Below are 15,747 nucleotides of genomic sequence, written 5' to 3' on the forward strand. Positions count from 1 at the left end.
CCACGCCCCAATTTGCCTGGCCCAATTCTCCCAAGCCCCACGCCCAGCTGCAACAGCCAGCTACCGCCTGCCCTTGCCATTTTCTTTTCTTGAGCCCAACATAGCTCATTTGTTCCCTTGTCCCCTTCGCCCAAAAATGTCAACTTTTTACCCAAACTTTTCACAAATTTTACTCCAAAATCATCATTACACCCTACAATTTACCCATATTTTCCACATTATTATTAATTTAATTAATTTAAATTGATTATTTTAATACTCTCATTTTGGCCATAAATATAGATTTTTCAAGACCATTTGGGTGTGCTTATTTTGGGGGAGGTCATACCACAAAGTTTCTACACTTTCAAACCTCTCTATTCTCTTCATCTTCTTCTTCTCTTTGGTTAATTTTTTATGTATTTTTAGAGGAACAATTTGGGGGTTTTCCTCCAAATTTTCCTAAGTTATGTTTGTAATTTTTTTTTTTTTGTATTTTCTATTCTAGTTATGAGTTTCTAATCTTTTTAAGATTATTAAGGTGATGATGAAACAATATGTAACTAAATAATATTTATTTTGTATGTTGATTTCCCATTTGTGCAATAAAGTTTATGGATTTTTCTTTTTCAAATATCTCTTTCATCTTAAATATCTTGTATTTTTGTTTGTTATAACATATTTACACTTTGTTATTCATTAGTGCAAAAACATAATATTCTTTGTGTAAGATGTGTGTACACATCCAATGCTTAGAACAAAAATATTATGTTTTGCCTTATAAATAATGTTATTTGATTTTTTGTTGTTTCATTAGGTTGATTCACATTAAATACTTTGAAATTATACTTTTTGAAAAGTGAAGAAAAAGTCTATCTTTTTAGAAGTAATTTGTGCTTAAAATTATAAATCTATTTGGAAAATGATAGTTTGATTTATTTTAACTATCACTAAAACTTGGGAATAAATGTACTTATAAATATTATTGAACTTATATTTTGTGGATTCTAATACCTTAATAATCTTCTTTTACCATCTTGATTTCTACTATTAATTTATTTTTATATATTGTCTTTAATTTCTTTATTATTATCTTTTATTTTATTTTCATCATACAAAAATCTCATCAATCTTTGGAGCTAGGTTAGAATTTATTAATTTTGATTTAAAATAGTTTTCTTTTTATTTTAGACAACTCAATTAGGTTCGACATCCTTGCTTACAAGATCACTATTCTATATGAACGATTCGTGTGCTTGCGATATAAATATTTAAATCATACCCGTTTTGAGTCCATCATAGTGGCCGATGGTCTGACCCCATAGTTTAAGATGTGTCACAAAAGTCTTAGGGAATAACGTGACCCACTCATCGTTACACAACATTCTATCCAGCCTTGCTTGAGTAAACGTACCATTCACATATGGCGGTTGCACCATGTATATAGGGCTCCCTCTTATCCCATATAGTTTGTGTAGTATAGAGCTTGTGAAAGTTCTCCGTAAGATATCGGCTCTGAGATGTTCCACTACTCTTTTCATGGTAAAAAGGAATCTCATTGAGATCCCCTCCTACTAGCCACGGCCCGTGACACCTATAGCTCAATCTCCTAAGCAATCTCCATAAATGGTTTCGAAGATTACTATCGGGCTCCCATTACAGTCCAGTATAACGCCATTTAATTGTTTCATGTGACGTTACAAACACATTGATATAGTTTCGTGAGTATTCTACCAAGTCCACAACAATCTTATCATTCCAAAACAAGCATAAATTGCCACTTCTCCCCACCATATCCATAACCAGCCTCCCAAAGAAGTCTAGCCTAACTCGGATCAACTCCAAAGCCAAATGAGACAGGAGTGTTTCGGAGAGGAAGACAATGTCAGGGTTGTACTCTTGCGCATGGGAATGTAAGATTTGGAATGTCTGGTCATTCCCAAAACCTTGGACATTCCCAAGACCTTGGACGTTCCAAACTAAGAAATTCATAATGTCTGGTTGCCCTAAGTATCAGAGACCACCGATTCAAAAGTAACCTCCGTTTCACTCCCAACCTGTCGGTAAAGGATGAGAAACAACTTTGTCAAGCGTGGCATTGAGTGTTTCTTCAATGCATTTTGGAACCACCTTAAACGAATTTTGTGCCTCCTTATCACCTCGCTAGAACATCTTTTTTGGGCTATTAGTTTTCAAAGCCACATGAAAGCTCACCTTATCTTCTTCTTCTTTGTCGTATCTTGTGTCGAAGTCACCTTCGTGAGCGCCTGAGTCCCAAGTGGTTCGACGTTCTGCAGGGTGCACTTAAGTGGCTCATGTGCTGCTCACGTGATGAATTCTTAATACAATGCATGAGATTATTGAATCAAGAGCCTCTGTCAGATTAGTGTCTCATATTGTATCTAACCAATGTAATTGTGACACTTCATATTTAATAATTCATTTATAAAAAAATTGTTATGGTTCTTTCACAACAAGTTAAGTTTTAATATGAGGTGTCACAATTATATTAGTCAGACACAATATGATATACAGTAATCTAAATGAGAATCTTGATTCCAGATTATTAGGTGCATGGAAGGTGATGTGGCTGTTGTCTTTAGTTTGATCTTGTTCCTCCTATATGCCACCATGCGATATTTCCTTCCCCATCTCTTTCCCTATTGATTCTTGATTGCCTTCCTAATTACTACCACTTCCTTGATTTGATGCACAATGAATGTCAAAATCCCTATACTTAAATAATAAATTATTTGATGTTATGGGTCTACTCAAATCAGGAACTTGCTCATCCATATCCCCATCACAGAGTTTTGGCAAGCTAGAGTTTTCCATATTGGTGCCAATGTAAACGCTAAAAATGGGGTGCCATTTAATAGCCCCGTCTTTTTTTTTGGAAACTTTCATTTTCCTTCCACCTTCTTTGGGTCCACCTTTCCACTTTTGTCCTCCGCGGCAACCCCATTGTTCCTCCGCCATCACTATCGAGGCCATATCCTCCATCTCTTGCTCTGTTGCGTTTGGCCGTGTGGCCCAAGTACTAACCCGGTATCGGCGCACGAATCCAGTCGCCATACTTCAGAGTGGAGTTGTTGTCTACCCCTTTTGGCTTCACCTTGCATTCCCTAAATGGGTGTCCGAGAACTCCACATAAGTAACACAATTCCGGGAGCCTTTCGTATCGAATGGGTAGTATGATCGGGTCTTGTCCCGCCTTTAACCTCTTCTTAATAACCCTTGTGAGTGGTTTCGATAAATCCACCATGACTCTCACCCTCATATACTTCCCCAAAGAGTCACTAGTAACATTGCAGTTTACCTCTAAAACGGTACCGACTGATTTGCCGAGTTCATAGTCCTATCTTTTTGACATACAAAACACAGGTAGTTTTAAAATTTGAATCCAAAAAGGAGCCCAATCGAACTCCATGTTTACCGGGTCACACTTCTCATCCGATTCCTTTAATACCAATAAACAATTTTCGAATATCCATGGCCCTCCCTTAAAGACTCTTTTCTAATCTGCGACGAGTTTCTTCCAAAAAGTTCCACTTCAAAAGAGATTTGTACTTTCTAGAAGATCCTTACGCTGTACATGAAGCTGTCAACATTGATCAATCTTGTCGTAATTACTTTTCCCAAAAGAGATTTTGCAACTGTTTATGATCCTTTATCTAGTAGAGTTTGATCCTCACATCACAAAACTCATTTTCTAATGCAAGCGACTCGTACAGAGCTGCAAAGTCATCGTTAATCATCTTGACAATCTTGTTCAGTGGCTAAACGTTGATCCCAATATATATATATATATATATATAGAATATTGAAGATTATTTATTTATTTTATAAGTTAACTGTATTAACCGTTATTATGATAAAATATTATATGGTGACACTGGTGATTCGTATTTGCAGGCTGTGGTAAATTTTTCTTTTTTCAAGCTGTATAATGGTAAATTTGTGTCTGTGTCGATATAATTTAATTCTACACATATTTTCTCGTTTATAACCCATCAAGGCTCATGTCATTCAAGTGATTATCATTTCATAACCCAAAATTGCAACGTTATATACTGATCTTTTCGTTATAAAATTATGTCTTTATTTAAGACTCAAAAATCGATTATCATAACTCAGTATATAACTATTTGCAATGGCTATATCTCCGTTCACACCTAATATAATCAATACATTAGGTTTTGGGACCAGTTCTGTTGCATATTATAAACAATATATAGCACATTACAAACAATTTATAGCATCATCTATATAATATTGTGCCATCAATACGGCATATTAATGCAATATTACGTGCAATGTACAACGAAACTGGTCTGATAAGGAACTACATTCTATCCCTATACCAATATATCTAAATTTATATTTAATACATCATGTGAATATATGTTGACCATTTTTTATTCAAATTTTGAAATGTAAATATCTACTTGAAAGAAACTCAAAATTGAGTCATTTTGCTAAGAGTCTCCCTCACTTAATTGAATGTGAACAAACTCAACTAGTAGTTCTCTTTGCAAGCAAAGATAACTCAAGAGTCAAAAATCAAATGTAATGTACTTTATAATGACTACCACTTCATTATCAGACTGGAATAATTTCACAATTTTGTCTATTACAGTATGAAAGATCAATCATGAAATCATGTTGACACTACCAAAATTTCATCTGCTAAATACCAAATTAAAATCAAAATTGCGGTCAGCAATGCTTCAACTACCTTCCATATTCCTTTCCTAGGGCTTCTGTAAATGTAACCAATCTATCATAATTAGCAAGCAGACACCATACAACTGTGGATCTTCAGATAACTCTTTTATAATATTTCATCTCTTTACAACTTCCTCTTAGAAATTCTCACGAGTTGGTAAATTCAAATATCTCACAACTCTTCATTGCCTTCAATTTTCAAGAATGATAATCACCAAGGTCAAGATGCCATATGATAATCAGTCACCGAATCAAAGATTTGACTTTTTTTTGGTTAAGCTACGTGCCATCCCGGGCCTTCTTTGCTACTTCAGCTGTAATTTTTGGCTCATATTACTCAAACAGGAACAAAAATAAAAACACACAAATGAATTGAACCAACAGGATTGGGTGCTAGGAAAGCTAATCAAAGGTTTACCATCATTGGGGTTTGGCAATGTTTTATCCCGGGGCTTATTTGCCATCTTTTTTTCTGTCTCAGCTGCAATTTGTAAATAAGTAATTAGTGATATAGAGATTAGATAAGTTAGCTGTAGGGACTTGCATAACATTAACCCTTTCAAGCTAATGAGTTACAAAAAATACACGAGAAATATCATTTAGACATGTAATCTCTAACAAACCAATCAGACAACTTTCAACTTTTTAAAAGTAAAAAAAACGAGGTGAGCAAAAAAGATGGAAGATTTAAGCATTAATACTTGTCTAACTATCTTAATTTGCCATACCTTTGAATTTTCTTTTCTTGTTTGCTCGTCTCCTTTTTCTTTCCTCTTGCGTAAGTTCTGCTTCTTCTTTAATGTCACCTTTGCCCAAAAATACTTCCTCAGGAGCTAACATTGCTGCATCAGAAACAGCCAGAGGTGCAATCTACCCAAGGAAACAAATGTTACATATTGATCTGTAATTTGTAAGATTAGATTATTTATTTAAAAGGAAATTAAGAGTGCTCCATACCTCTTCCATGGCAAGGGCAGGGACATTTGCCTGTATAGACATATCCTCAATAACCTATGTGCAAGATAATAAAATAAATTAGTATCCCGTAGAAAATAAAAGCCATATGCTTACAAGTACAGATGGCAAATGGAATGGAATAGGTAATACGTGATCAAATAGAAAACAAATATATAATGATTGGGAAAGCATACAGGTTTTGGAGTGAAGTGAAAGTGAGAAAGGGCATCCAACTTCAAGCAAAGTTTCTTGAACAGCATGCTTGCCTGATCATATTATAATTTCAAGGTTAGCAACTAATATAACTCAAAATATAATATAAAACAAAGCTTAAAACATAAAGTTGGAAAATAATTGCTCAAGGAGAATGGAATGATGGAGCATTTAGGTAGCTGTACAGGGGTACAAGGAATGTTAAAGACAAGTCGTAACTTACCTCTTGCTTCTCCTCTTCTACAAATGGCAGTGTGGAGGCAACATTTGTTTTCTGAACATACTCCTCCTGCAAAAAAGAAACTAGATATTACTCGAGCTAGAAGTTGGACAAGCTAAAAATTAGAAAAATAAATTGTTCGTGCAATGCTTATATGCTGAAACATATCCAGTTCAAAGATTAAATAAGCTCCAAAGCTTTTTTTTGTGCTTTCTTTCCTCTTTCCCCTCCTGAGAAAAGAACACAAACGGTGCATCCTGCACATCTGAGGTGGCTGTTAGAAATAGTCTTTCTAAATAACAGGAATCATTTTGAAAGATAAGTATAATCTTCTTGTTAAAACAGCTCCTGATACAAATATAAATGGTGAGATTACTACTATTTCTATAGCCTGGAAGAGATGTCGAGAATTGGGAGCATCAATGAAATCAGATGATGCTAGCTTATGGTGACTCTGCAGGGCCCTGTAGTCTGTTGGGATATTAGGAACACTAGGAATGTTCTTTATCAGCTTTTCTAACATTACAGGAAATCTTTTCCTACATTTACCGGAGAGAATTCTGCTGCAAACCAAATTGCTAACCATGGCTTAAAATCAATATATTTTCTTATGGGCCGATCCATTGTCCCAAGCTCTATTAGTAGTGACATAGAACAAGATAAGATACACTATTAATCAGTAATGTTGTTATTCCCTCGCAATTATTTTCTTCTTCTTATCTTGATTTTAAATATTATTTACCTCTAATTTTTGGAGGACTACTAAAAATCAATGCCACAAGGAAACAATATAAAAAAATGAGAAACAACAAACTCAGTTATCAATGTCAACAGACCAAGAATTACGAACCTCATAAATTTCAGCCAGACCCTTTTTGCTCTTATTCTCATCCTGCATATCATTAAAAAAAAGTTGGAAAAAAGTACTTCTTCCATCATGGGAACTCAAAAGAAAGTGAAGAATCCAAATATCAATACCAAATAATAATATGCTTACCAGCTCCTTTTTTTCTCTTGGTGCTTTCGAGGGTAAAGGCAGTGGCTTTTCAACATCATCAAAATGCCCCTAGGAAAATGCCATAAGATTTTGATGAGATATAAAATTAGAAATGTTGAACAATAAGGTGATATACAATCAGGAAAGAAAACAGTTTAAAAAATTGTTGCAGAAACTTGAGTTTTATACAGGTTGACATCTTAAAGTTAAAGGAAAAAAATAATAATAAAAAAAATAAAAAGCCTCAAAAGCTTTATATGAACCTTTTAAGTCCAGAAAAATGGGGTGAGAAAAGGGATGAACATCACACCAACAGAAAGATACAATATCTGAAATCCAAACATAATTTGGATAATTATAAGTTAAAGATGTATCTTACTTCGAGAATTCTCTTTTTGATCATCTCTTCAAGTGAAGCTGTAACTTCCTCAGTTATTACAGGAGGAGGTCTCACATTATGCTCAAAATCTAGGTCAACTTCTAAAGCACTATTCTTTGGTCTTTTTGCAGCAGAGACCTGTTGTTCAAAATTGATGGTTAGGAAAAGAGAGACGGAGAGATTTGATAGAAAGATAGATACAATTGTGTAGGTAAGGAGAATTTAGAAAAACACAAGGATTACCTCTCCCTGCATGGTCCAAGTTTTTGGCTCCAAGTTCGCTTTTTCCATCAGCTCTATTTTCGATTTAAGCTTCTCAAGCTCCTTTTCATGTGTAGAAAGAGTTTTCTATGGGAAAATGAAAAGCACAGACACGACATATATAAGAGGCACTAAATACTTAATAAAATTATAAGTCAAAATCAAATTAAAATTGCAAGACCAAGAACACCACTTTTATTAAAGAGTAAAACAAAAAAAAAAGTTAAAAAATCTAGCTACCTCATTTTGCGATCCATCATCATTTGTGCCAAAATTTCCTTCATCATCATCACGGTCACCAAATTTAGATTTTCTTTTAGAACGGTTTTTCTTTTTGCCAACAAAGAAGTCTTCATATCTAAATAGCCATATGTGCACGGGTTAAGCACATAAAATCATTAAGAACATATAAAGTGTCAGCATATGGCAACAAAACTGATGCATATATTGCATACCTATGCAGTCAGATATAATTAAACAAACAGTCCAGCATTGAGGAGAGGTACAAACTTAAGTTTCATAAACATTTAGACCAATCAATATACAACCCAAATTATCACTGAGAGATACAGACTTAAGTTCTATAAACATTTAGACCAACCAATATACAAACCAAATCATCAAGACAAAGAATATTGTACCTTGCACCTTCCAACTTATCAGTTTCTCCATCTTCATCATCATCGTCAAGCCCAAAATCTCCAATCTAGATTATTGAAATAAGAATTATTAGAGACCCCAAAAGAATTCATAATAGAAGACCATCAACAGTATCAATAAACAATGGAAATGCCTTTCCTACGTACATACCTCATCACTATCATCATCTTCTTCTTCTTTTTCTTCGTCTTCTTCTTCACTATCTTCATCAACTTTCTTCTTTTTCTTCTTGTCTTTCTTATTTAACCCATATTCCCTCGCCTCATCATCCTCCATAAACTCTTCCAAGTCCTTTATTTTAAGAAACTCATCTTCAAACTCACCGCCACTGTTATCTTCCTCTTCATCTTTCTCTTTCTCATCCTCATCCTCATCTCCGCTCTCTTCTTCTTCTTCTTCATCTTCATCCTCATCCTCCTCCAGCTCCTCATCAATCCCATCTAAGTCTTCATCAAATTCATCGCTTTCATCCTCCAATTTCTCTCTCCCATCTTCCAAACCATTCTCCTCACCTTCTACAACAAGCTTCAGCTTCTTAATCTCTTCCGGATCTTTCTCGAACCGCTTTAATTCTCGGCGAATGCTCGAAATAAGAGGCTGTGATTGGAGGTCTATTTGTTGCCATATCTGCTCTGCGTCGAAGCCCTCGACTAACAGCTTATCAAAAGGAGATTTTGGAGTGTACGGCCGGAGGGAGGAGAATAGGTTCTGCGACGCCTCCCGAGCCGTCTGGGAGAGCGTGGCGCTCGGTGCCAGCCATTGGGGAGGGTCCGTTGCTTTCAGACGATGCAGTGCTTCTGAACCAGCTTCGGCAGAGATCGCCATGGCTGGAAGAGGTTTGTGTTCTGTATTTGGCGGAACGAGGAAGAAGAAGAAGAGAGGGTTTGGGTTTTGGGTTAGGGTTTTAGACTGAAGAAGGTGATGACGTGTTTGCGTTTTATTGGTTGAAAAAAGTACAAAAGAGCATTTTAATGTTACACGACATGTCGCATCTCTTTACCCATGACAACGAATTTCTAATAGAAACGACGAGTGCCTTTCTATAAACGTAAATTCCCATAGTGGCCCCTGAATTTTATTCATTATCAAGTTTAGTGTAGATAATACATTGTAGAATTTCTTCCAAACAACAACAAGACTCATTATCTATCAGAAATACATACCTAGCTGATTTATGAGCAAAGTGATTACAATCAGGATGCACATAAACTAGAGATAGCAAATATTAAATATCCGGCAGGATCAATGACGAAGCCAGAGCAAAATGGCATGGGGGCCATTACAAAGGCCATATATAAATAATATATTTGTTTTATTTTTTAATTCTTTTTTTACATGTAATTCTTTTTCTAAATTTGGGGGGTCACTGCCACCCTTTGCCCTTGTCTCCGTCAGTGTGCAGGATAAAACTCCATTGAGAACGAGAAAAAGAATGGACAAAACATAATGAACTATAGTTTATGCATCATTTTCAAGAAGCGAAACTGAAAATCCCAACTCCTGAACCCATCTAAGTTTATACAAAACCACCAAGGTCTCAACTTCTTTGACACTAAAAATACCTGGAGAAATCTATCTTTTGCTTGTATGATTGCCCTAACACCAATGTACCCATGAGGAAAACTTAAGGTTGTATGAGTTTTAATTTTTAGAGAGCCATTAGAAGGAGCTCTTCAAACATATGATGTTGAGTTGAGTGACTAGGATTTCGACAAATGGGCAGGTTAATTTATGAGCAACATGATTACAATCATGATGCACACAGATAATAAATATTAAATATCCTGCAGAACAAAACCCCATTGAGAACGGGGAAAAATAAAGGACAAAACACAATGAACTACATTTTCTGCATCATTTTCATGAAGCGAAACTGAAAATCCTTACTTCTGAACCCATCTAAGATTATACAAAACTGCCAATGCCTCAACTTCTTTGACACTAAAAAGGCCTTGAATCTTCTTAGCATAGCAAGTTAAGGGAAATCCATCTTTCGCTCGTATGATTGCCCCAACATCGATTCATCCGTGAGTAAAATTTAAGGTTGTATTAGTGTTCATTTTTCAAAGAGCCATTAGAGGGAGCTTTCCAAACATACGATGTTAAGTGACTAGGATTTCAGCAAATGGGCAAGTGTGGAGGCTTTGATTGCTCCCATTCCCTATAATATACGACAACCCATTGTGCTAGTACCAGTAATATATCCATTGAGCACATAAGTAACCAAAACTATCAGCAAGGTTTAGTAATGAAGGTCAGTGTTATAATAGACTGCACAAACCAGTGTATAAACCAAGCAAAATAACCAATGTAATAAGAAATATAGGGAAACAGAGGAAAGCAAGAAGACCAGTAAAAACACCAAAACATTCTTAGGCCGAAAAATAAACATTCGATCATAATTTAAAAATAATAGACAATGGGATAAAACCAATGGGCCTAAGAAATCCATGACAACTAATATTACTTAAGATCTGGAAATAAACTACTACTACCACATTTAAAAATGCAAAAAGTTAGTAACAAGGTATAAAGTGAAAGAGGATATCAAAAAAATGAAATTTCACAATATATGTATTTATACATATTAACATTTTTTTTATTGTTTTCTATAATCGTTTTAAAGTTATTGACGTCGTTTTTCATCAACTTAATTATGTAGAGCAATTAAACAGTTAATCAGTAAGAAAAAAAAGGAAATAGATTTTTACGTGGTTCAGCAGTTAAAATTTGTATACGTCCACAAGTCACTTTTATTAAGGTATGTGTTAAAGCTTCAAGAAAGAACAATTAATCAGCAAGAAAAGAAAACAATTAATCAATTAATCAGCAAGAAAAGAAAGGAAAGAGATTTTTACGTAGTTCAGCAGTTAAAATCTGTCTACGACCATGTGTTAAAGCTTCAAGAAAGAACAATTTCACATAGCATTTCTTGGTACAGAATTGTGTATAAGTACAAATGACCAGATCCAGGCTATTTATAGGCCTGGTTACAACAATATCTTCCCGTAAGTTTAGGGAAGTTACAACATGTATTCAAATTTAAATTCAAATGAATACCCAAATAATAATAATAATAATACAACTCAAATGCATTATTTAAATAAAAATCCCATAAAAATAGGGATTTAATACACAGTTTTAACCAATCCCAAAGAAATAGGGATTTCCAAACAGCTTATCCGTGTATATATTTAACGCGTCTTCGAGCTCGATCATTGCCTCAATAGATTTTCGAGATCACTCAAAGCCTCAAGCTCACCATTATCACCACCTCCTTGCTTGATCAGTCTGACGAACTCATCTCTTGGAGGAGACTGACTCTTTCGAGCCTGCAACTCATTCTTGAGCGTTGATGATGTAGCTATGGAACTTCGTGACAATTTGTACAAGTATAATGCTAACACTTGTTGTTCCCAACCTTACATTTTATGAACCTACATTTCGATGTTGTTTATTTAATCTTGAAATTTGGGTGTAACATTTTCCCCCTTAAAAGTGTTGGTTTGAATCCTATGAGAATGAAACTTTTGAACTTCTCTTTTGAGAAACGTGCCCACCTACCACACTCGACTGTGGACATGTATCATTATGGGATTGCATGTTGAGAGTACTCAAGAACTCTCATTCTATACAAGTCTTTTCTCATTCTACTTTTTGCCGCCAATCTTCGAGATTAAATGCAGGCCATCGGATCTCTTTTAATTTCCTTTTCACAGTTCATATTTATTTGAAGTTCACCGCCTTATAAGCCTATATAAACCCTCTCTTCCATCTTAGTTCATTACTTTTGCCCCAGTTTTCAAAAAGCTTGCATGTTTTCTGAGAAGAAACAAAAGGAAATTTCAAGAATCCCTCAATTTCCTACTTATTCCCCTTTCGAAAACGAGTTTCCAAGGATCTCTTCGCATTGATACCACCAATCGACTCTTCGATTCTCTCATCAAATTCCAACGTGTAAGTTTCTGATCTTTTATTATTGTGGTTTATAGAAAAACCTTTTCTTTTTTCTGACCAGTGCTTGAAAATTTATAGAATAAAGGGAATTTTGATCCAACATGCTAGTATAAAAATGGTAAAAAAATGAGTGTTTTATGAAAATTTGCATAATAAATGGTATTTTTGCTTTTGGTATTTGAAAAGGTTACATGAGGGTATCGTATTGAGCAAGGAATAGGGTTTAGAAATAGAATAAATATGATTTTTCCCCCCGAACTATGCACGTTACTGAGTTGTCGGACTTTCGTTAGATTTCATCTTATGTGGCTAACAGAGAGCATATTTGGCATTTTGGGCACTGACATGGCACTACCACGCCAGTGCCACATGTATAATTCAAATTAATAAATTAAATTAAAAAAATATAAATTTTTTTAAAGAATAAAAAAATAAAATATTAATTCAAAAATTATATAATCTATTTTCTTATTAAAAATATATTTTGTTTACTTTTGTTTTCTTTTTCTTTTTGCACCACTTTTCAACTTCGACCTCCCCTTCTTCATCATCTACATTTTTTTTCCAGGTGGTTGCTGGATCTGTAAGATTTAGGGCGACGAAAGAGTTAGGGTCGTGAACTGCAGGGTTGGGGTCGGGGACTACGGATGGATTTGCAAGGTTTGGAGTCGGTGACGACGAGGTTGGGGTCGTGGACTGCGAGGGTGGGGTCGAGGACTACGAGCTAGATCTGTGAGGTTTGGGTTCGTCGACGGCGGGGTTGGGGTCGGGGCTTGCAGAGACTTGAATATAAGATTGGGAGGGGGTCGTGGACTGCAGGGTCGACGGTGAAGGTTGTGTGCGACGGGGCTTCGCGACTGCTCCAAAGGCGTTGGGTTGAGTGGGTCGACAAAGAGGGCTTTGCGACAGCTCTGTGTGCAACTGAGTTGGGCAAAACGATTACTGAATCTCTATTGTTGGTTGCGTGAAGTTTTTTATTTTTGTTGTTTTGATAGAGTTTAAGGGTATAAAAGTTTGATTTAAATTTGGGATTTTGATGATATTTTGAGTAATATATTGAGGTATTTTGAAAATAAGACTCGGATCTAAATCAAGTTTATAGTGTTTTGTTCATAAACTGTATAAATTCAACTGGGTATATGAGAAGAGTGGTTGGCATGTTCATAATTTGAATAAATGGATCTGAAGCAATTATTGAGTGATTTGTTCATAAACTCCATTAATAAACCACATTTTTTTATCTTAAAGTTGTCCAGATCTAACACCGATGAAGGAGAATGAATGCCAATCAACAAAAAATGATATATATTTTTGTTTTGTTTTGGGTAATGGTTTTATTAAATTTATTATTGGTTTTTTTTTTCTTAAAGTTTTATTAAAATTTTGTTTTTAGTTCTTAATTAGTTAATATGATATTTTTTTATAAGAAAAAAATGTGTTTATATTTAATTTTTCTGATATTGGTTTTCAATAAATTAATGTAGTATTTTTTAATCTTTTAAAACAATTTTTTTATCTAATTATTTTAATATTATTAATTTTTTAATTTGAATTGCCACGTCAGTTCCCAAAATGCCAAATATGCTCTCTGTTAGCCACATAAGATGAAATCTAACGGAAGTCCCACAACTCAGTAACGTGCATAGTTAAGGGGGATTTTTTAACAATGCGAAATATTTAGGGGGCACGATGTGACAGTGGCAATAGTTCGGGAGGCAAAAATCCTATTTATTCTTAGAAATATGGTTTATATACACCTTTTCAACGACAATCCCTATTTGGGTAACTGCCCACTTTCCCTTGAAAGCTGGGTTTTTTTAGAATTAACTTCCAACTTCGCGCGTGGGGACACTCTTGACGCTCCGATCTTGTATTAGCTCAGTTAGGTCATCCGAGTTTTCTTGTTTATTTCAAGCTTTCAGTCTCAAATTCTTGAATTTTTCTAATTTTTTCTCACCTTACTCAATCCATTTGTCTCGAGCCTTCGAGCTCAATTCTTAAAAAAATTTATTCTCCACTCTTTCTAAGTGATGGGTCCTCACATTTTTCCTTTTTGTTAGATGCTGCAGTTTTTAGAGAATCGATGGGGGCTGAACTTGCAATCCATTACCACCCACCATCTCCTCGAGTTGAATCTCTGTTCACCCGAAATCAGCGGTTGATCCAGGAGCACGAGGAGTGTCTCAAACGTGAAGACATTCGAGCACACTTCCGATGTCAGATTGACTAGGTCGAAAAAGGAAAAAGAAGGAGACTACAGTTTGTTGTGTATCTTGACCTAGATCCTGAGGCTCGTTTGATCCCCTTGGATCCTAAGTCTAGGTTTACCGTGGCATTTTCCCCTGGTAAGCTCTTCTTCGAATTTATGGAGGGTACCTTAGGCCAACCAACTGGTCAAATAGTCTATGAGGCCTCTTCTACCCCAGTCTCGGAGAGTTCTTACTTCGAGGTTGAACACTACTGGAGTTCCGTCACCTCCACGAGACATATTTTGGACATTCTGTCTTGTCATGGATTAAAGTTGTCCGGCAAATTGGTGTGACAGCCTGCCAGCTCCGACGAAAGGAGCTGCTTTGCTCCGGGTGAAGACGACCTGGAGAGAAAAGTTAAGCTTGTGGCCTGGAGTCGCGAGCATATGCACTACTGCTCTTGAAGGAATACTTTAGGAAGTTCACCGACTGTCGTTATCGCCACCTTCCAGTAGTCCATCTCTTACAGGGTCCTTGCGACACTGAAGTCGCTTTACCATGGAAGAAGTGGGATGGACCTTCGGCACACGAGATTTTATATCTCTGTTGCCTGAAAAGCAACCCCTCCTGAGCTCACGGTGGGGATGGCTTCTATTATCTATCAAGCTATCCAAGAGAGAAAAGGTTGTTCGGGGACATACCTAATCATCCTCTGAAGTTCAAGACAATCATCTTCTAGACAGACGAGCTTGATTCGTCTAGATTTTACTCTTTCCAACGAATTCGTAAGATCCTTTCACACTATTCTTCTCGAATTCTCTTATTTCGAGCTTGAAATTCTCATTCAAGTTACTTGTGCAGCCAATTACCACTGTCTGAAGCCCACCAAGGCCATGAAGGACCACAGGGAAAAAATCTTGAGGCTCCTATATGGTCAGCGGTCCCTCAACTATCTCCTACGTGAGGATAAGCTCTGTCTATGCGGTCTTCTTGGAGTAGGCTAGTCTACAGATGATGTCGGGACTCGTAAGTACACGAGGTGGGAAGATGTCCTTGTTCTAGTCGCTAAGCTTCCGTCCAAAAGGAAGCACTCATGCTCGCGTTCTCGGCCTCCTTCGCCTAGTCGAACCTTTAGGCTCGAGAACCGAAGCACAAGACGAGGCCTCTCCAAGTTTGTCTGACGAAGGTAAAGTTGCGTTAGACTTGT

At 36.0% G+C, this 15,747-nt stretch overlaps 1 protein-coding gene across 1 annotated transcript; it reads right to left on the reverse strand.

The window, feature by feature from the left end:
• Positions 1–4,544: 4,544 nt before the first annotated feature.
• Positions 4,545–9,302, reverse strand: LOC133830304 (M phase phosphoprotein 10). Its single transcript, XM_062260258.1, has 13 exons — positions 8,545–9,302; positions 8,376–8,440; positions 7,975–8,092; positions 7,717–7,821; positions 7,474–7,611; positions 7,095–7,163; positions 6,948–6,989; positions 6,101–6,166; positions 5,859–5,930; positions 5,665–5,718; positions 5,436–5,577; positions 5,126–5,188; positions 4,545–5,021 (listed from the first exon to the last, which is right to left on the reverse strand). The coding sequence occupies exons 1-13, from the start codon at positions 9,217–9,219 to the stop codon at positions 4,987–4,989; spliced, it is 1,644 nt and encodes a 547-aa protein (XP_062116242.1). The 5' UTR covers positions 9,220–9,302; the 3' UTR covers positions 4,545–4,986.
• Between the last annotated feature and the right edge of the window lie 6,445 nt (positions 9,303–15,747).

This window comes from Humulus lupulus, chromosome 4, assembly GCF_963169125.1.
Source record: "Humulus lupulus chromosome 4, drHumLupu1.1, whole genome shotgun sequence".
In the NCBI taxonomy this organism is placed as follows: Eukaryota; Viridiplantae; Streptophyta; class Magnoliopsida; order Rosales; family Cannabaceae; genus Humulus; species Humulus lupulus.

Bases quoted from the DNA above. Each gene is read 5' to 3' on its own strand.
- LOC133830304 (XM_062260258.1), bottom strand. From the start codon at position 9,219: ATGGCGATCTCTGCCGAAGCTGGTTCAGAAGCACTGCATCGTCTGAAA. The intron at 6,990-7,094 runs GTAAGCATATTA...AATGATATGCAG, and splicing joins CAAGAGAAAAAAAGGAGCTG to GATGAGAATAAGAGCAAAAA. The intron at 5,022-5,125 runs GTAAACCTTTGA...CAAAAATTACAG, and splicing joins ATTGCCAAACCCCAATGATG to CTGAAGTAGCAAAGAAGGCC.